At 40.1% G+C, this 23098-nt stretch overlaps 1 protein-coding gene across 14 annotated transcripts in view; it reads right to left on the bottom strand.

Annotated features, from left to right (window-relative positions):
* phldb1b (pleckstrin homology-like domain, family B, member 1b) overlaps positions 1 to 23098 on the bottom strand; it is a 98163-nt gene that overhangs the window by 13552 nt on the left and 61513 nt on the right. For 6 of the 14 annotated variants that reach the window (XM_037268340.1, XM_037268343.1, XM_037268342.1 and 3 more), the window contains 8 exons: positions 13800 to 14117; positions 13309 to 13446; positions 8652 to 8789; positions 7727 to 7855; positions 5304 to 5459; positions 3458 to 3568; positions 3257 to 3346; positions 1080 to 1214 (listed from right to left, as the gene is read on the bottom strand). In XM_037268340.1, coding sequence (XP_037124235.1) covers positions 1080 to 1214; positions 3257 to 3346; positions 3458 to 3568; positions 5304 to 5459; positions 7727 to 7855; positions 8652 to 8789; positions 13309 to 13446; positions 13800 to 14117 — 1215 coding nt within the window. The remainder of the gene's footprint in view (positions 1 to 1079; positions 1215 to 3256; positions 3347 to 3457; positions 3569 to 5303; positions 5460 to 7726; positions 7856 to 8651; positions 8790 to 13308; positions 13447 to 13799; positions 14118 to 23098) is intronic. The other 8 variants (XM_037268344.1, XM_037268351.1, XM_037268346.1 and 5 more) reach the window with 5 other exon arrangements.

The raw sequence follows: 23098 nt of genomic DNA, 5'->3' as shown, positions 1-23098 counted from the left end.
TGACATTCAGGGCTATATTTTTGTAGACAGTGCATCTCTGCGAATGTTGGCGGATTCTGATTTTGATACAAGCGCAAGACTTGTTGCACCTCTTTGTCAATTTGCCAGATTGGCCTGCGACAAGCTTGGCGTTCTGGTCCAAAGAGGGAGGGTCCTTAGAGATTCACCTGACGGAGAGCCAATTTCCCGCAGAAAGTCGATCTAAATTCACACCTGCTCAGACTACGACTACATACTGACCATAGTTAGACCACAACAAAAAACGATTTGAATCAGAAAATCAATTTTGTTTTGAACGAAAGGACATCAATTCGAGCCTATTTGATTTGTTCCAAAGGAATCTATTAGAGTGCGATACAGTATGTATCAAATAGTTGTTTTTTTATTGAGACACTGTATATCTTTGAAAGAAATGCCACATTTACAGCAATTCACATGTAAAATGAAAAACTCATTGCATCGCACCTTCTTGAACTGAGCAATACCATATCAAACAGAATTGCAATGCTACGAAATCAAACCAGATTGAATCGTTCCACCAACCTTGACTCAAATTGAGATACATATCAAATCATCTTTTATTAGAGAAATGTACACCCCTACCACTGGTCAAATGTGATTTTGATGAATTTGATTGAGGCAGACCCTAAGTTTTAAGTCACCACTGGTTGTCACCAGCTCATTCTGTATAGCTGCTCACATTGTCGGTTCCCACAACATGGCTAGAACAGAAACAAAGCTCCACTTACACACAGTTTGCAGCAATTATGTGTTGTCCTCTTCCATACATACAGTAGATATCTCAGTCGAGAGTGTCAGTTGTATCAGATTTAAAGGGAATGACAGGAGCCACTTTGATTGGCAGCGACTTAAGTCGGCTATAAACACTCCCACAGAAGCGCAGCTTGCACACCCGCAGATCCACCAGGCTGCGAAATAACTAACACCTGTCTATGGGTTGTATACAGAAATGAAATTGCTAGAAAAAGCAGCAAGGTTTAACCTTGCAAATGCACCATCATGTGCAAAAAACAAACAAAAAAACAGGATAAACGGAAAAGAGAAAGAAGACCCTCTACCTGCAGCGCGGGCCTGCGGCCAGACATAGACTTGGCTGGCAGAGAGGGAGACCAGAGCTGGCTGGAACCTGACAACAGCTCCCGGTACCACTGTTCTAAATCTAGTTTGAGCAGTGGATGCCTGATGCCCTCAGACTGGTAGTGCAGAGCCCATCGAGCAGCAGCAGCAGCAGAGAGACAGACAGGTGCGGCATGGAAAAGACAGGCAAAAGGAAGAGGAAAACAATGGAGAGTTTAGAAAGCATTTAAAATTGCAAGGAGCAAAGATGAAACATTCTTTTAGACTTTGAAATTTGTTCTTGAATATCTTGTTCCTATCAACTGCGGTACACTTTATGCCCTCCAGCCGCTATATCCCTGTTTTACATTCCTGTATACTAATTCTACGTGTCTACTGCAATGGCCCAGTTTCTCACAGTAGCATTAACATGTTCATCCTGTTCCGTTTTACTTCATCTTTCTTTGAATGTAGCTCCCCTGCAGTTTGAATAAAGAAGTAGAAATCACTGCAGACACAATTACTTATTTTCTTAAAGTAAAATGGACTGTATAATTTGCTTTTTATAACCAGGCCCTAACGTGCACCTGTAGCAGTAACCAGACAAACCGATCGACAGTATAACTGATTTCTTGGACATTAGACTAATAACAACATTGACTGTGACGTTAATCATTTCTATGGCAAAAAGCTACTTTTTGCCACTCCGTGAAAACAATATGTGGCTTCCGTTTTTAGGCAACACACGAAGTACAACTCTACTACATCATACTGCAAAGTGTCTCAATAGGCCTTGGAAAACAGTCTGGTAATATTCCATAACACTTATATTATTTTCTAAAAGTGCCTCATCTTTAAGTAACAGTTTTAGCTTTACTTTTTGACAGTGAGAAACGAAAAATTGATGTAAGATGGGTTAAGACTACTGACCGACATATCTATTGCGCCAGACACAGAAGATGGAGAGGGAATTGTGCGTTTAGAGGTTATGTAAGGAGTAAAAGCAGAAGGACAGCACACACCTCCAGAGGGAAAGACAAGGAGGAGCCAGGAGAAGAGAGGGGGCAGGAGAAGGCTCTATCTACACCTTCAGACTGTAGTGGATGGCAAAGTGGAGAGGTGGGAGAGGACTCCAGCTTGGGCATCCCATAGATCTGATTCAACTGGCTCACTGTCATATACTCCTTTGCAAGCACATATGTGCACGTATGGACACAACAGGAAAGGCAGGGAAAGAGTAGTAATATCAACAGACAAACTAGCGAGGCAAGCCCAGCAGGGTGGGAAATCATCAACCATATTTGGACATAACAGAAATGAGTACTTTCTATGAAAAGAGGAAAAAAAAAAAAAAAGTATAAAGATTGAACTCTGCAGTAATGAAAATGCGGATGTGGTCATGAGACCAAAACCCGGTCCCACTGTGATCGGCACAGCAAAGAAGAGGCAGATGGTATGATCTGGTTTTATGTCAGGTCAGGGTGCAGACATTATGTGGGGCGAAAAAATGTCGCAGTTATAGCAGATATCATTAATACTTTAACAGATGTTTCCATCACATGATTTTTTTTCTAGACTGTTGGAATTTATGACACTAAAACATTGACAAAACGTATTTACTTACACATGGATTAGTTACCCACCACAAATCTACTTTGACCGACTATCGTGAATCATTGGTAGATGTTGCAAAAGGTTTTACGCAGCAGTAAGACCCTCCCATGAGTATACTACACGATATCATGGGGAAAGACAAAAAGCTTCAAAATTAATGGCATTAAGATACTCGCCGAGGCACTACTAAAGCTTATCTAAACAACAGAAATGTGTGCCACTGTTAAAGCTAGAGGCAGTAATGAGAGAATTTGTCATTGTTTATGTTCACAAAGGGAGTAATACGGTGAACAGGACATTAATGATGCAGAGTGAGGACCTGAGCGGAAGCACCTAACCTCTGTTAGATGAAGTAAGGGGTGTATGTGCAACTGTTTTTTTAAGACAATTAAAGGTAAAAGTCAATTTTTTAAATAAAAAAAAATCAACAGGCAACAATAAGACTGCACTTAAAATCACAGTAACAAATCACAGAAATGCAAGAGTCAATCATGAGTCACCCAAGCAAAGCTGTCTTGTGTTTATGGGTGTCTTTTCATTGGGTAACAACAGTATTATATCTTACTTCTCTCATGGTTGTATGGGACTTTGGGAAGCTCTTTCCTCCAGTTAAACTGTGATACCTCTGCTCCAAAGCAGTATGCCTGTCCTTCTCCTGTATTACAAAGACAAGTCTTATAAACTGCATTCAAATCTGTATTCTTGCCAGATTTGTAGCATCCTTGAATTAACATTACTGCAACTAGCCAGCATTTGAATCATGAACCTTTTGGAGCATTTGCAGTGTGATGGTCCTGTCTTTGGCGAGACGCTCACATTCCTGAGATGCCTGGAGGCCCAACTGGTTGGCCTGATTTTCCAAAGCAGACACTTTCTCCTGAATAAGCACAAAATAATGTCATTGTAAGACAAGTGAGGGTTTGGCATGTCTAATGCAATTCTATGGAACTCTGTTGGGAATAAAAAAAAACAAAAAAAACACACATGGCGAGAATTAGTAACACATATGAATGGTCGAAAGCATGGATGGGAAACGTAAATGGTAGAAGAGGCCACAATTTTTCATCACTGTCACTGGGGGCTGCCACATAGGACTAAACACTTCCTAACCAAATGTATGACAATTTAAAATTGATTCAAATGAGGACTTAATATTATTATTTATTCATCACTCTTATTATTCATTGTTTGTTTGTGCCTTCTTGTTTTTATTTTGTGTTGTTTGCTTGTATGTATGTCGTGTACTATGTCTTGTCACCGTGGGATAGTGAAAACGTAATTTCGATTTCTTTGTGTGTCTTGGCATGTGAAGAGGTTGACAATAAAGCAGACTTTGACTTTGACTTTGAATATGTGCATACGTGCAAAATATGTGCTCTTAACATTTAATTTTTGATAATCCATTTTTCAGTGATTGATCCACTATCCGAACACAACAATAAGTGGTTTGAAGCAAAAACAGAAAAAAAAAAAAAAGGATCGCTGAAAAAAAAACGTTTGGGAACCACTGGTTTAAAACATTCCAGTAAATAATGGTAAGCATCATGGTGTTATGGACAATTTGGTACTCACTAAGTTTGATGTGTGGCACGCGTGTGCGTATAGTCTAAACTTAAAAGCCAACTGGTAACCTAGAGTATTTTCCGGACTATAAGCCGCTACGTTTTGCACAAGTTTTGAGCCCTACGGCTTGAAGTCCAGTGTGACGTATCTGTGAATTTTTCGTGATTTTTGTGACGTCTAATACTCTTATACACTCATTAGTAAAAAGGTTGTGGACGGCAGTTGTGCGGCACCGCTTTGCTAGTCGGAGGAATATGTGACCAGACACACTGGGGTGAAGAGTGGCGTGTTGATCGCATGTTCGTCCGTCAGGCAAATAGTGCAGCACAATTGACACTAAGAGACAGAAGGAGATCAAAATGGATATTACTGGAGAAAGGAACTTTTTATACACAAACCCTCATTATGGGGGACAAAAGAAATGCATATGATGCCGCTTTTAAGTTAAAGGCAGTCCATTTGGCTCCTAACAAAAGAAATGGAGCTGCTGCGTGTACTGTAGAGATTTCTTCCGGCCACTAGAGGGGCCTGGGCTATTGTTGATGACATCTTGTTGCATCACCCTTTTCAGGTTTTATTTTCCGGGTAATGTCTTCTCCGGAGCTTTACGTGTAGCTTGTATCGCATTGCCAACTTTACCCCTGTAAGTGGTCACATTTTATTGATTATTACTTGTGTGTTGCTAGTGCTCCCTGCACATTAAGTAGATTATGGTCGTCGCTGAGATTTATACATGTTTGTATGTTGTATTATTAACATAATGTTTAGTGACAGAGCTCCCTCATCTCTGTCACTACACATTATGTTAATAAAAGGTATGCGTCCCCAAAGAACCATCTCTTTCCTGACAATTCTCTGTGTGTATATTCTCTTACAAATGGTAATTAAACATTAAAAGTCCTGCGGCTTATAGTCTGGTGCGGTTCCTATATGAAAAAAGATTTATCGAACCAGATATACTACTATTTGTGACTAATTACACGAAATACTAACTATTTCAATAAATCATGGCCTCATGAGATGAAAGAATGTGTTGTAGGCTTCCATACCTTCCTCTTGGCAACAGTGCTGTGGTACTCTGCTCTCTCCTGTAGCAACTGCTGGCTCATTGTCTCCCTTTCCTCCTCCAAGCTGCTTTCTCTCTCAAGTTGTTGAAACTCCAGATCTTCAAACTTCTTGGTTCCTGCTTCCAGAGCTTCTCCATCCTAACGAATGGCAGCATGTGACATGTTGGGTTGAATAATCACCACTAAGCCAGTTTAAAGTAATTTTTACACAAGTTAGATTCCAAGAGCAAAACAAAATACTTTTGACTTCAACATGTTTTAAAGAGATGTAATTAAACTAACATTTGTGAAATAATTTTAAATTCACAGCAAATGGCAAAATGGCCACCCCCTGTGATGGATACAAACAGGTGGATTTTGCCTGTTTCATTTACGTATAGTCCACAAACAAAACCTTATTGAGAAAACTGTTTCTTCTGGTTGGGCTGCATAGAACATATTATTATGAGGACGATTTTGGGGTTGACCTTCCCTTTGAATAAATAAAATAAACATCTTTAGTTTTGGTCCATGTTAATTGATTAGTGTGCGGTTAATATAAGTAAGCCAGCCATGACAAATAGTGGAAGAAATGCAGATGAGAGCCACACACGCAGTGCAGCGCAGCCATTCACACGAGCCACACTTTGCCAGCATACATCAGCAAGAGCTGACATTACCAGGAACTGCTCGTGTGATTCTTTGTCAATATTGGAAGTTGCAGAAACATGTTGACGTGGCATTAAATGGGAAAAATGTTCATTGTGTGATTGACATATCTGTGAAGGCCACTACAAGGACTTCTTATGAAGACAGTTGTTATTGTATGCACAGTGTCTGCCAGACTGCATCACTAAGCTACAGTGCATGTTGTAATGCTGCAAGGAAATCAGTTGAAGTCGGTGTCATGCCATCTCACAGGCATGATGTGCTACACAAAACCGTTATAAATGTGCCACCCTGACTTCTTTATAGACACACATTTGTTCAGCACGAGTGAACTTCAAGGTCCTCGGCAGTTGCTTTGATGTTTACAAAAAAGAGCGTGACATTTTCAAAAGAATATGTCAAAGTTGGGGTTGGGTTACTTTGTCAACTATCCTCAAAGTTCACCAGTCAGACTACAAAGCCAAATTATTCTCTTAGATTTTTAGCTTTCGTATTCATTTGTTTTCAGATTTCTTTTGATGCATTTCTTCTTAGAAAACGTTTTATAACATGCTGTATTGGAGACTGCTTGGAAGCCGAATTCACCAAGACTGACCTCAAAGCATTCCATTGCAAACAAAAACATGTTTGACAACCATGTTAAGGTAGTACAGTATTTGGTTCTGACAACAAACATTCATTTTTTATTTTGTGTCTCTGCTGTGTCATTTTTTTTTTTTTTTGGAGGGGGGGGCTTCATTTTACTCGTCTCTTTGAGACAATTTGCTCAAAGTCTGCGATCATAAACTCTGACAGCAAAACGTGTTCCAGAATTAGGGATTGTCTATTTTCAACACCAGAGTTTACTGCAATGCGATGAGCCAAGCGTGTAAAGATCTATTTCACAATATAATTAAATTAAATAGTTGGATGAATACATTAACCATGAACCAGCTCAGTGGCCTAGTGGTAGAGTGTCCGCCCTGAGACTGGAAGGTTGTGGGTTCAAACCCCGGCCGGGTCATACCAAAGACTATAAAAATGGGACCCATTGCCTCCCTGCTTGGCACTCAGCATTAAGGGTTGGAATTGGGGGGTTAGATCACCAACTGATTCCCGAGCGCGGCACCGCTGCTGCTCACTGCTCCCCTCTCCCCCAGGGGATGGATTAAAATCACACGGGGATGGGTTAAATGCAGAGGACAAATTTCACCACACCCAGGTGTGTGTGTGACGATCATTGGGACTTTAATCTTTAATCTTTAATCTTAATTATGCAGAAAAAGCACACACACAAAAAAGTATAAATTGAAGTACTCAAAAGTTATTTATAAATTGAACAATTTTAAAGAAAACTATACCAGTGATTTTTCTTTTAAATATCTACAGGCTTTTTTGGGAACTAAGCATTTTTTATGTCGCAAAAAGGGGTGTACATCTCTCTACTAAGAGACAATCTGAACCATATCTCAACACATGAAGTGCAATAGGACTGAAAGACCATTGAATTTCATAGCAGAATGATTCAATTCAGTTTGATTCAATGGGACTACGATTCAATTGGTAAAAATGGATTTAGTATTGTCTTTTAAATCACCACATTATATTATGCAGGGTTGAGGTATGGTGATTAGTATTGGTGTAACAAAATTCTGCTTTAAATGGGAGGCAATGCCTTGAGGAACTTTCAAAAGCTGTGTCTTGGATGGAGTTCCCTTGGGGGGCTGTTGACTGAACTCTTTTGCTGGAGTACTTCTGCTCTACTACTGACGACCCACCCTTTTGAACCGTTCCTGCAACTGTTCGCGCAGGGACTCGGGACAGTTATGCAACTGGTTCTTCAGCTCAGCATGGCCCTCCTGGAGTCTCTGTAGGGCCCGGCGCTCGGCCTCCACATTAGCCCTCTCCTAGAAAGACAGTGCACACAACCACACAGAGCATGGACGGTTGGAGAGGGGGTTGATGGAGGAATAGAAAGAGAAAAATGGGAAGAGGGAGGGGGAGAGAGAAAGACACACTGCTCAAATTTCACACCATGCAAATAAAGAACTCAATACGTTAACAGTAGACCAATTGTTCTTGATGGATCACTTTCATCCAGAAAGTGAGTTTGATGTATTACAATTCTTGCAAAATACGACATAAATACGTAAACATGAAATTGACAATAATAAAAACATGGGTTTTCCAAATGTCTTTTTGATTTTCCATCTGTTAAAACTGGCACGTGGGCAGAAGAAAATGTTTTTCTTTAAGCTTCTAGAATGCCCTCCTGATCCCCATTAGCGACAAAGTTGTGGAACAGAGCAAAGGGTAGACTGACAAGGTCTGTCATGTAAGTCATTAAGAAATGGAAAAGAAAAAAAAAGAAATGTGGATCAGACAAGCAGCAAGTGAATTTGAAGAAGCAGGGGGAAAATTAGAAGATGTTAACAGATGAAGCAGCAGAGTTAAAATCAGGGAAGTGATCGATCTCAAGGTCATGCAAGCAAATATTCACAATCCCTTGAATGCCTTCAAAATCTTACAATTATTAAGGCTCAGACTCAGAGATGCTTGCCACATCTTATACATTGACGTCCACAGTGATGAACGAACAGGAACTGTCGTCTTATGTGATATTAGAAAAGCAAAGTTAAACTGTGCGTGTGTGCTTTCTCTTTCCTATCAGCAGATAAATAATCTCCGCGAAATGATCTGTACCTTGTCTTTCTCATGCTGAATGGCAATTTCCAGCTCATCTAGCTTGCGCTGCAGCTGACTGATGATGTCCATCTCCACCTCGATCTGGTCGAGCTCTGCTTGTCTCTCTCCCTGCAGCAAGGCACGTTCCATCTCAGCCTAGAGGAGTGCAAAGTCACATCAAGTAACAAAATTAGTTTTTTTTCACAGAATATGCAAATTACCGTATTGGCCCGAATATAAAACGGTGTTTTTTGCATTGAAATAAGACTGGAAAAGTTTATTACATTCGAGGTCTAGACATTATACCCATTCACAACGCTAGATGGCGCCAGATATCTTTAAAGCGAATGCTGAACTTAACTCCCCAGGCCAAAGCGAACCCCAGTCACGAAGAATAAAAATGAAAATAGCGGTAGCACGAAGAAGAAAAATAAAACATAGCGGTAAGAAAGAAAAGAGAATAAAACAAGAGAACAGATAACAGAAAATGGAGAAACGTAGCGACAATCTGGAGAAAAGTGGGTCGAAGATCGGCCAGGTTAACCGGCAGCTGAGGAGAAGTTATGATGCAAACTTCAAGATGATGGTGATAAATGAGGCAGAGACTTCAAACAATTGCACAGCGGCTGTGAAATATGGTGTCACAGAGTGTAATGTATGGAGATGGAGAGCTCAAAAAGATCGCCTAAAAAATGCTCACAATCAGACAAAAGCTTTCCGTGGTCCTCAGATCGGCCGCTTTCAAGAGTTCGACAGGAGGGTGTGCGCGTATGTGGACAGTGACGCTGAGCACAGCAAGGCAGAGGATGTTTGTGAGGAGTAATGTTCTGACATGACAGATCTCAGCTACTCTCAAGTTTAAACCAGTTTGCATTATTTTATTGCAATGTTTTTCCTTATTCAGATTTGTTTCAAGACTACCGTTACAGTTAGACTTCACTTTGATGGTTAATGCAGTTATTGCAATTTTGTTGTTTTATCACAGTAGATTGGTTTATTTAAATTTCAAAAACCAGAAGCCATTCATTTACAAATGTGATTGCACTTTAGTTTACATATTTAAATGTTCAGATATTAAGATGTGATAGACAGTTTTTGCATGATTTGAATGAGGCAAAATAACGTGCTTTTTCTCTCGGATATATTGTTATAATCATTTGTTTCAGATTTACTGTAATTATTTTCTGTATAAAAATTAAAATTGGTGTTCAAAAAGCCTTTTTTCAAGCTTGAGTCTTGAAAAAGAGTGGGTCGTCTTATAATCAAGGTCGTCTTATATTCGGGCCAATACGGTAGATTCCTTTCACACCTTATATATACATATAAACAATGACAGTACAACATGGACAATCAAACAACAGAAAGAAAAAACGCACAGTAAATATACTGATCCTGATTGCCCTTTTTTTCATAATGATTAGGGTAAGTATTGAACTGATGTCATCATTGCCCCACACCCCAACACAATAACTTAAATTGTAAATGAAATATCTACTGATGATCTACTATGATTCACAACCTCTTTTGCTTTAATAGTGCTTTGCATCTGATACTCTGGACTGTATCCTTAACAACATTGTCATTGTTAATTTGGTCATTTTTGTCCCCCTCCCTAAGAATTTAATTTTTGTACTCCACTCCATCCAATTGGATCTGTAATTTTCTATCACTTTTACAACTGGCAAACATTAGGAGCTATTAGAAAAAAAAACATGAGTACAGTATCCTCTAGCAATAAGATCCATTAGTACATGTGGTGCTTTGTATACATCATTGATATAGAGCAGGGGTCTCAAACCCCAGTCCTCGGGGGCTGCATTCCATACATGTTTTCCAAGTTTCCCTCGTTAAACACAACTGATTCAATTATCAGGTGAGAATGAACTGATCATTTGAATCAGGTGTGTTTAACGAGGGAAACTTGGAAAACATGTAGGAATGCGGCCCCTGAGGACTGGAGTTTGAGACCCCTGATATAGAGAATGAATAATTTGGGGCCTAACAGTGACCACCACAAAGAATGCCCGAAGATGTTGATGATGCTGTGGACGCTCTCTTGCAGACGATAATGTAGCTTGTGCTGTAAGATGTAACTACAAAATAGCCTACCACAAGAGCTAACGTTTATTTAGGTTTAATAAATGGCACTTTAAAGGGCATCAGATGTGAGCTGTCTCCCAGTAAGCATGAGTTAGAATGTGACATCCCAGTTATATAATTGTGTGCTGCCTGGCACAACTAATTTCTTACAATTGTTTATTTTAACTTACCGTATTTTCCGCCCTAAAAGGCGCACCGGGTTATAAGGCGCACCTTCAATGAACGGCCCATTTTAAAACTTTGTCCATATATAAGGCGCACCGGCTTATAAGGCGTATAAAATAGAAGCTATACTGCATCAAACTGAGGTTGACTAGGGTTGCGGTATGCATCCACTAGCCAATAACCAACGAGCCCTCTATAAACAATCGCGTTTCTCAAACGATCTCCTATAAAATGATCAGAACTGACTAAAGTTCGATCTAACGCATTGGTACGACTTACCTATGTTTCCCTTCCATATCGATCCGTAGATTTACTCGAAACATTAACAGAGCAGCCTATTTTGACATGAAATAGCCTGGTACGTATAGCAGCTATCGCAATAGCATTAGCCATCCGCAAAGTCTCACGAGCCTCAGCGAAGTGTAAACAATCGCGTTTCTCAAACGATCTCCTATAAAATGATCGGAACTGACTAAAGTTCGATCCAACGCATTGGTACTACTTACCTATGTTTCCCTTCCATATCGATCCGTAGATTTACTCGAAACATTAACAGAGCAGCCTATTTTGACATGAAATAGCCTGGTACGTATAGCAGCTATCGCAATAGCATTAGCCATCCGCAAAGTCTCACGAGCCTCACCTCGCAATCTCCCATGAGCCTCAGCAAAGTGTAAACAATCGCGTTTCTCAAACGATCTCCTATAAAATGATCGGAACTGACTAAAGTTCGATCCAACGCATTGGTACTACTTACCTATGTTTCCCTTCCATATCGATCCGTAGATTTACTCGAAACATTAACAGAGCAGCCTATTTTGACATGAAATAGCCTGGTACGTATAGCAGCTATCGCAATAGCATTAGCCATCCGCAAAGTCTCACGAGCCTCACCTCGCAATCTCCCATGAGCCTCAGCAAAGTGTAAACAATCGCGTTTCTCAAACGATCTCCTATAAAATGATCGGAACTGACTAAAGTTCGATCTAACGCATTGGTACTACTTACCTATGTTTCCCTTCCATATCGATCCGTAGATTTACTCGAAACATTAACAGAGCAGCCTATTTTGACATGAAATAGCCTGGTACGTATAGCAGCTATCGCAATAGCATTAGCCATCCGCAAAGTCTCACGAGCCTCACCTCGCAATCTCCCATGAGCCTCAGCAAAGTGTAAACAATCGCGTTTCTCAAACGATCTCCTATAAAATGATCGGAACTGACTAAAGTTCGATCCAACGCATTTGTACTACTTACCTATGTTTCCCTTCCATATCGATCCGTAGATTTACTCGAAACATTAACAGAGCAGCCTATTTTGACATGAAATAGCCTGGTACGTATAGCAGCTATCGCAATAGCATTAGCCATCCGCAAAGTCTCACGAGCCTCACCTCGCAATCTCCCATGAGCCTCAGCAAAGTGTAAACAATCGCGTTTCTCAAACGATCTCCTATAAAATGATCGGAACTGACTAAAGTTCGATCCAACGCATTTGTACTACTTACCTATGTTTCCCTTCCATATCGATCCGTAGATTTACTCGAAACATTAACAGAGCAGCCTATTTTGACATGAAATAGCCTGGTACGTATAGCAGCTATCGCAATAGCATTAGCCATCCGCAAAGTCTCACGAGCCTCACCTCGCAATCTCCCATGAGCCTCAGCAAAGTGTAAACAATCGCGTTTCTCAAACGATCTCCTATAAAATGATCGGAACTGACTAAAGTTCGATCTAACGCATTGGTACTACTTACCTATGTTTCCCTTCCATATCGATCCGTAGATTTACTCGAAACATTAACAGAGCAGCCTATTTTGACAGGAAATAGCCTTGCGGGTACAACAGCTATTCGGTGACGCCCCCTGACTACAGTTGCCGTAATGCTGGGAAGCGATGCGACCTTGTAATTTATTAGTCGTACTAAAACGTACTGAAACATTTTGGCAGAGCACTGTGTACAACCAGTATGGATCAACAAATTCATCAGTTGATCCATATATAAGGCGCACTGGCCTATAAGGCGCACTGTCGGCTTTTGAGAAAATTTTAGGTTTTTAGGTGCGCCTTTTAGGGCGGAAAATACGGTAATTAGTTGAAGACACAAAATCTATTTTTCTATAGGTTGTCGTGTTATTGGTCACATCAATAGTGGAAAACATTTTAAAGGGGAACCAAATGCTACACTGTTCTTTGCATCATTATGTTGTATGCACCCCCACTAATGTAAAGATAGTATTCTAATTAAGATTGTCTTTGTGGAGTGAGAATTAATCACAGTAACTATCCATCTCAGGGGATTGTCCTTTTGGCCTGGGAGTCTTTGTACACAGAATGTATTTTTACACATTGGATTTCGAGTTAAATAGTAGCATAATTTATTTTTAGAGCTAACTTGACTTTACCTCTTGTTTGGACTCTTGGTATTGTTGATCCAGTTCCGTCAGCCGGGTTTTGAGTTCATCAAGCCTTGACAGAACACGTACTCTTTCTTCCTCCAGATAACCCAGTTCCATTCGATCAGAACTCGCCATGTCCTCATGCTGCAGGCACAGCGGACAATGTCAAATTATACTTAGGAAACAGCGTGAATAATATGCCCAGTAAAACCCCATTATCAAGGAAATAATAAAACACACTGAAAAATATTTATGAATAGAAACACAGTTGGGGAACAGAACCTGGATTTTACATATGCGGCCAGTAATTTTGTAGCTTTACGATGTGGTGTAAAACTGCTGTTGTGATATAAATAATCGTATTAGCCTTTTGATGAGAGTCAGTAAAATATACTAATCATGAGCTTCCGGATTCAATGAAGCCAGTGATAATTTTTGGACATGCTGGGTTGCGCTGCGGCATGCCGGGCATACGTGAACGAAGCATTCCATCTGACCTGTTTGCCTCCATTGAGCAGCGCAGATGCTGTGCATGGAGCCGGTGATGTCCTCACCTCCTGATGAGTGCTTTCTGTACTACTACACTCCTCCTTCAGGTTCTCCTCATCGCTCTCCCTCTGTCTCTGTGCCAGACGCAAAGAGGTTGAGGTCGAAGTTCCTCCAAGGATGCTTTCAATGGATGCCCCCTGCACTGAGCCATCTGAAAAGCCTCCTGGAAAACTCGTCTTCCCAAAGCTGAGTGGATCGGGGCTAGTGCTCTCTCCTTTGTTGTACTCAGCACAAAGATTAAGGATTGTCTCCAGTCGCTGTCTCTCCTGTGGTCAAGGAAGGACATCAGATTAAGGTTATATACAGTATAAACTATTTAACTGATTACGCAATTTGAAATAGAACCTCCTAAACAAAAAAGGGAAAACTTGGGAGGTTAAATTGCCATTATGCAAGATGACAACATGTCACAGGAGACCTGAGTTGTAGTTAAGACTTATGGGAACTCTGCCTGTGTTTTCTGTTGTTTTTTTGCTTTATGTGTCCAGTTTCGACTAAACGTGAAAGATGAAGCATGGTCGGGAAGTTACATGATATGTGCACATACACTATGCTTTTCTTGATTCTCTTCAATATCCAATGTACAGGTATCACAATTATTCGTCACCGTTTCACAGGCGGATAATCTGTTTTTGGGTTGAGCCATGCCATTCACCTATAAAGAGCATGAAGTCATTTTGTGTCCTTGAATATGCTTGCACATCTAAGACTTCAAAATTGTCTGCAAATTTTGAAAAAAAACCTCACCAAATGGCAATCAATTTTGAACTTGGTACCAAAATGATCATTTTTCAACACCTAAACTGTTCAATATCACTCTGTAGTTTTCAAGATAATTGCATTTAAAATTATGTCAGTTTGTTGGGAAACACTGTACTTAAGAAAAAATAAACCATTAACCACCAACATAATATAAGCAACTGGATTTTATTGAACAAAACTACTTTGATAACAACATTAAGAAGCAAATTCCAAATAGTTTCAAATTATAAATATCAGTTTAAAAAAACTAATAGGTTGTAAAGAATGCCATACCATAGAGCTCATTTAATGAACCAAAAAAGCATCTTTTGTTATCATGTAACATTAAGATAGGAGACACTCTCCAATATCACAACTCTCCCTTTCATTAAAATTGTAAACTCATGAATCATTTTTGCCTGTATCTTATTTGAGGGTGCAATAATTGCCTCCCAGAGTTCCTCTTTGGAGGTATACTGGCATCCAGCCTCATAAATCTTCCTTTAAAGAATGCTTTGGGAGTTTTTCTTTCTTTAAACCCACAGCAGCCACTGCTTCAAAGGTATTTTCTCATTGTGTGATGATGCATTGCCTTGCATGACAATTATTATTATTTGCGAGTACCATTTATTGTATTTATTTTTTTTTTTTTATAGAGGATAACGCTAATGAGACTCACACCTCAATCAACACAACAACACAAACAGCTCTCTCCTCTGGGTGCAACGTCAGAGTCACTGACATTATGCACAGCTGCAGTCACTATAGTGTTTCAATCCACCAGCAGGGGACCCTGCGGACCGTATAAATTTGGCCTCTGACTATTTTACTTCTAAAACCAATGGGTGCACACAAAGTGATTTTGGTGGTGGCGAGTAATATTCAAGTAAGAAATTACTGGGTATCTGACTCCAGTTCTATTTAACATTTCATCAACATCAAAAGTACAATATACATTTGCCACTTAAATACACACGATACTGGATGGAAAAGGTTTTGTTCAAGAAAAAAAAAAAAGCACATTTAACTATTGTACACTTTGATGACTTTAGCTTTCTAATACTTTGTACCCAAAGTGAGCCAACAATCATTATGTGTACATTATGTAATGTTAAAATGTTAAAACAAATAAGCAAAGATTTTAGTCAGAATACATCATGATTTATTATGAATGCAGTTCAACTAAATTCTCTCAAGGCATTCTTTGTGGAATACCTTAAAGACCATTAGAGAGGGGCTTGTAGTTCCTTTCTGGTCAATATGTGCAACACTTCATACATATCCAGTCAGATTTGTAAAAATTCATTGAGAAAAACCTCCTGACCACATATTAACACTGCATAGAAGATGATTTCAGTTTTGCTTTCATTTCACATCACTCCCGGACAAAATAGGGAGTTATGTCCAATTGGACCCCGACATAGCATTAATTTCTACACTGGATGTGCAGATGAATACCTTTGCTGATGCTTCCTAACCAACTGCACAGTTTTCCCGCTTTGAAAATAGCTGCACCTGAACCTATAATCTTGGATGAGTAAGCTTTGAACTGAGAGAAATAGCACTTTGTGCTGTAAATTGCTGTGTTCAAGCAAGAGGAAGTGACCCTTTAACATTTACTGACAAGTCAACAGCTACTCTTGAGTCCTCCCACTCAACATCTGCTCGACCCTTCGGCGCTGACACCTTGCCCCCCTCCCTCGAGACACTTCATCAAGCCTGCACTTGCGTTATCCTATTGACTAGCAGGATGTTTATGTAAGAATAAAACTTACAGGAAACGAGGATCAGACGTTTTTATCACATTGGCTTGGCCAAATCAAATTTGACACAATCATTTGTTGTTTGACTGTATCAAAAAGCATCAAGAAAGGCAACGATGCCTCAAGTGTCTCAATATTTAATAAGCTCTTTCAGAAATGTACATAAGAAATGTGAATGTGAATGAAACCAATGTTCTATCCAAATATGAAGCAAATTATTAAGCTGTCTATAAACAGATCATGAATTAGGATACTTTAGCAGCAACAGCAGGCTGAGGTACAGATGGCTTAAATCCCCCACACGTGCGTTTTTAAGAAAAGACGGGTGCTAGGTCAGAGTCCATCAGCCGCCAGGCCATGGAGGAATGAATGCCTCATTCCCAGAGTTCTCCACCCTGAGGCACCAGTTCCTGCCTCTAGTCTCTAGTGACAAATGGACATTAAGTCTTCCTCGCAAATGTTCATCTTGTGTCCAAGCTCCAAATAGTCTGTAAAGAGTCAGTTGGATGGCAGGTGCAGCACATAAAAGCTGTAAAGGCACAGCAAAAGTACTTCGGATTTCGGCACGTTGTGCCACTCACATAAGAAGGCAAGGTACTAGAGCTTAATTGCTTTAATACCTGTAGGTCAAAAATGAGTCGCCAGAACAAAACAACAGATGTCGAATTATGAAGTAGTTAAAAATTGCATCTTTATCTAGACATCATTCTTTCATGTCTATATTTACCTGAGATTCAACACTTTGCTGACACTTAATGACATTTAACCTAGATCAAACAGAACATGCAGTAGGTCTTGCAGGATATTGTACTGGCCTAAGCACTAAAAATTAATGACAGTTGTCTCTGACATTAAATGTTTAATTAACTGAGAACAGCACTCAGATGAGTGAAGGCCAAAGCTTGTCTTAACATTTTAACATTAACATTTCAAACGTTTTATAACAGGACCAATTTGCTTATGGAATTATTTCAAATGTTTTCAATTTGAACCACAATGAGGTTGACCAGCATCACAGGAAACAGAAACAAGTTTCACTTTATTTGAAATGACTGTAACCATCACAAGGAATGGTAAAATGATTTGCACTAATTTGTCAGGAGTTCTACGCAGTGATATCCTCAATCGGATCTGTCATTTTAAAGTGGTCTTCTCAATTTTGTCGACATTATTTTTAAATTTGCAACAGAATGTGCTTGCGCCTTGTCTCCCCTGAGGGTGAGTCTGGTGTTTTGTCTTGTACCCTTTTCATGTTTTCGCCCTTCTTCTCCCCAAGCACCCACGGCAATTTCCCGTCTGTGCATTTTCCCCTTTACAGTACTTTGTAAGCGTACAGCTGGACATTTTTGTGAAACGCCTGGCCATTTCACGTGTGCTGTGCATCAAGGGCAGAGAGGGAGTGCTCAACAAAGTCTTGCTTTTCTTGTTTTTTTTGCAGGCAGATTTAGATTTTCTATCTTGCTATCTGTAAAGGGAATCCCACTCGTGATCAGGCCCTGATCCTTGAGGGGTTCACCATGTTAAGTTCCCAGTGGAGGAACAATAACATGAACCTGACAACAGCCGTTTTATGTACCGTATTTTTCGGACTACAAGTCGCATCAGCCATAAAATGCACAATAAAGAGGAAAAAAACATATATAAGTCGCACCGGAGTTTAAGTCGCATTTTGGGGCAAATTTATTTGACAAAATCCAACACCAAGTACAGACATGAACCAGCAAAAACAGGCTAAACGATACGGTATGCTAACGTGACATAAACACAAACGAGGAGCTGAGAATGGGCCTGACCTAACATTAACAGTTATTCAAATAACTAGAACATAAATAATAAGTTTATCAAACCATTTGTGTCACTCTAAATCAGGGGTCCCCAAACTTTTTCCAATGAGGGCCGCATAACATTTCCCTTCTCTGATGGGGGTCCGGGGTCCGTTTCGAACAGAAAAAGTGTGACAATCACAGGTGTCCCTAAATGTAATCATTTAGTGTTTTCCAGAAAACATGCTGACACACATATCCAAATATTAATAACCCTTTCTGAGATCAAATAGCCCTCTCTGGGTTCTTCACAGAATAAAATAACGCGGAAAATATATAGGCCAATAACACTATTTATGAACTCGATAAAGAATCAAATAACCCTCAGTGGGTTCTTAACAGAAAGAAAGTTATGCTGTGCCGTGCACAATCCTAGGTAAAAGTTCAACTTCGCTTGAGACCCCATTCTTCCATCTCCCGGCTCATGCGTCCTATTAAACCCCGAGACGCGCCCACCATACTTGGGGCCCCGTCAGTCGTGACGCTGGCAACCTTTGCCCAGTCCAGATCCAACCGTTGCATGGTTTTACATACTTTGTCGAAAATATCCTCCCCAGTCGTAGTGCCTTTCAGGCTTTGTAGGGATGCCAGCTCCTCGCACATCTCAAAGTTTGCGGTAACTCCACGAATAAAAATAAGAAGCTCCGCGGTGTCAGGTTTATTTGTACAGCCCTAAATCACAAGCAGTCTCAAAGGGCTTCACATAGACAAACAATTGACAATTATTCTCAAAGCATCCCCTGATCTTAAGCTCCCAAAAGGGCAAGGAAAAACTAAAAAAAAACCCTACCGGGGGAAAAATGAGAAACCTTGAGAAGGGACCACAGATGGAAGGATCCCCCTTTCAGGACTTTTCTGCTCGCATTTGGCCTTGCAAGCTGGCGTACTTGTCTTTGTGACGGGATTCATATTGTCGGCGCAGGTTGTATTCCTTGAATACCGCCACCATCTCTTGACAGACGAGACAAGCAGTCTTTTCTTTGAATTGAACAAAAAAAAAAAAGTGTGTCCACTGCGGGTTAAATACCCTGCATTCGGAATAAATTTTTCTCTTACCCAACCTTTTTGCCATTATTCCGTTCTTTCACGTTCTATGACTGGGTTATGGGTGGCCATAAGGGTAAAAACGTGCTGGGGCAAAGTGAGGTCGTAGTAGCATTTTTTTCTCCGTCTCTGGTATTGTTTAGCATTTTTTTTCCCGTCTCTGGTATTGTTCAGGGGGTCTGGTATTGTTTAGCATTTTTTTCCGTCTCTGGTATTGTTCAGGGGGCCAGGTCTAATGCGGAGGGGGGCCGTATACGGCCCGCGGGCCGTAGTTTGGGGACCACTGCTCTAAATCATTGAATCCATTGATCGAATTCTTCGTCCTTTCTGTAAACAACGCTGCGTGTGCAGCACGCCGCTGACGTCGGCGCCGTCGTCAGTTGCAGTTCAAATCATTCCACAGGCCCATATAACGATATATAAACTATATATCAAATAACTATAATATAAACAACAATTTTATCAAACCATCTGTATCACTCCAAATCATTAAATTCATCGATCGAATTCTTCGTCCTTTATGTAAACAACGGCACGTGTGCGGCGCACCGCTGGCGTCGGACTCGTCGTCAGTTGCAGTTCAAACTATTCCACAGGCCCATATAACAATATACAAACTATGCAGTCAAACCTCGGTTTTCGAACGTCCTGGTTCTCGAACAAATCGGAATTCTAACAAAAAATTCGAGAATTTTTGCTTCGGTTGTCGAACAAAATTCGGAGGTCGAACCTCGCGAGATGAGCCAGGAGGACCCGAGAAAACCCGACCGCGCGGCCCGGATGCCGACTGACTCCGTTGTTATTGTATTTTCGGTACTTCGAGGATTGTATTAACCCCTAATCATGCTTCCAAAGAAAGCAAGTGGGAGCAGTAATGCCATCCTAAAACACAAAGATGCTCTTAAACCAATGCGACAGTGAGCGCCTGGCGCGCTGCAGTTGCGCGATCGAACGAAATTAAGCTCCATGCGCACTGAAGTCCACTAAAATTTTGGAAAGTACATCAGGACTTTAAAAATATTTTCTAAATTTCAGCGAAGGCTCTGTCACAATAATGCGACCAGCGCGGTGCAGTTGCGCGGTCGGCGGCGCGCTACGGTTGCACGTTCGGCGGTGTGCTGCAGTTGTGCGATCGGACAAAAATGCGCAAATGAAAAAATGCTTAAAAAAGGCGTTTTTTTGTCTTGGAACGGATTAAATTTTTTCCATTATTTGTAATGGAAAAAATAGATTCGGAATTCGAACGATTCACTTCTCGAAACGCCTTCTGGAACGAATTGTGGTCGAAAACCAAGGTTTGACTGTATATCAAATAACAATAATATTAACAACAATTTTATCGAACCATCCGTGTCACTCCAAATCATTAAATCCATCGGAATCTTCGTCTTGTGTCACTTAAAAAAAATAAAAAATAAAAAACACAGCTGTTGACTCCGGAACTACGTGAACCGCTGACGTCAGACTAGCTATATCAAATAAATGTAATATGAACAACCATCCGTGTCACTCCAAATCATTAAATCAATCGGATTCTTCATCCGCTGTGTCACTCAAAAAAAACAAAAAAAAAAAGCTGTTGACTGCGGAACTACGTGCGCCGCTGACGTCAGCCTCATTGTCAGTTGCGGCTCCAATTATTCCACAGATCTACGTATATAACTATATTGTAGCGTTACCAAAGTACCAGGCAAGACGTGGGTTTGGTAACCGGCTCTTTATTCCATAAAATAAGCGCTCCACATATGAGCCAACACAGTGCTATAAGCAAGCGCCCTGGATCGCTCTTCCCGTCCCCCCGTCCCCCGCTGCCTTCACGGCCTTGCTAGACAATCGGAAACTACTGAAGTCTAACAACATAGACGTTGCTACTCTAAATAAACTATATATCAAATAACTATAACATAAATAACAAGTTTATCGAACCATCTGTGTCACTCCAAATCATAAAATCTCCTGACTCCGGAAGTCAGTGAATGGAACTCATTGTCAGTGAGGCTCCAATTATTCCACAGCCATAGTGCGCCCTCATGCGGTTTAAAGTGAAAATAACATGTGAAGTGATCAACTATACTAGTAAGTCCGTAATGTGTTAATGATCAAGTAAAGATTTGTGAATAATTACACATATAAATCGCTCCTGAGTATAAGTCGCCCCCCCACCCACCCCACCAAAAAAAAAAAAAGCGACTTATAGTCCAGAAAATACGGTATTCTTATAACAGTGCTTCTAGCAACCCGCCTCCAAACCTCTCCCTCATCCACTATAACGGACATGCATCAAAGTCAGACAGGCAGCCTCTCAAGTGGAAGTCAACCCCATTGGATACTAAGATACTACTGGTCCTCCTTAAAGATGTCACTGGCACTAATGTCAGGATAAAACCATGAAGCTGTTGCTCCCAGTGGGGCGGCTGCCATTAAAACAGCTGAAACCTCCCGTTCGACTGAGATTCATGCCCTCAAATGAAATCTTGCTTCCAGTCACCACGTCACACACATTTGCATGAAGGATCAAAGACAATGATTAAAGGCTGTATGAGAGTTGTATTTTTTTTCATTCCCTAAACGCTTCTTGGGAAATATGCAGCCTTACTGCTTGATTATTGTTCCGGGGCTCCAGTGAGAAGTTTGTAAGATGTGCATTCAGTTGCATCAGCTTGCAAGTTAAACAATTTGCTGTAAACATGAAATTATAAGATTAAATATTTATATCCACACTTTGGAAGGAAATGCTAATGAAGTCTACTAACAGTGAGTAGAAGGAGGGTTTAGTTAGTTTGACAGCCCAATTAAAGCACTAAAGAAACACTGACTGTCACATTTGACAATTACCCTCTGTTGTCTAACACTAAAGTTCAAATATGGATTAATTTCAAGAAACTAATAATCATACATAATCATGAATTATAAAACAGTGCATGCAGCTTGAAGGCACATCGCCTACCTGCTACAAACATAGAACAACATGCTTCTTGTGGGTAATAATACAGTAGTACCAGACAGGGAAGGCAAAATGAAGCATGTACAATACGTTACTACTTTTCTAAGAGCATAGTGAGTAATAAAAAAATAAAACATTCAATTAGGGATTGTGTTTTTTATGTAACATGGAATGATGTTTATAACCATGCTAGCATAGCATACTGAGGGCATTTTCTTTGACATCCGTCAAGCGCATATGACATTTACACCTTCTGGAACCATATGTAACTATTCCGCATGTACGCAATTGTCGTAAATTTCGATCGAGGCACAGGCAAACACATTCTGAGCTTCAGATTACGACATGTGTGGTGGATGTCATCACTTTTCATTCATAACAACAGCATGTCAAACCCTCTCAATCATTACAGGAATCACGTAATTGAATGCATTATTATTGTTATTATCATAGTCCCATCCCATTGGCCCCATCACAGCTATGTAGGATCTGGGGCACTGGGCTGTCGCACACAAACATGAACACTCAGAGTGGAAGCAGTATTATTTTGTATTTGATTTTACAGTTTAGTTAGTTTTTATTTTCTCCTACTTTTTTTTATTTCAGTTAGTTTTAATTACTTTTTAGAGCAGGTCTGTTAGTTTTATCAGTGCCTTATTTTAGTTAAATTTAGTTTTAGCATTACTTTTCTTATGTATGTGGAGTATTTTTTGAGTGCAAGATTAAATAAATAAATAAATAAATAAATAAATAAACACCTCCCTACCTACCTACCTACCTACCCACATACATACGTACATACATACATACATACATACATACATACATACAGTAATCCCTCGCTACATTGCGGTTCATTTATCGCGGCTTCAGTACATCACAGATTTTTTTCCAAATTAAAAAAAAATCAAAAATTCAAAATAAACCTTCTA

Source organism: Syngnathus acus, chromosome 13 (genome assembly GCF_901709675.1).
Source record: "Syngnathus acus chromosome 13, fSynAcu1.2, whole genome shotgun sequence".
Lineage (NCBI taxonomy): Eukaryota > Metazoa > Chordata > Actinopteri > Syngnathiformes > Syngnathidae > Syngnathus > Syngnathus acus.
This window is presented reverse-complemented; position numbering and strand designations above follow the sequence as displayed.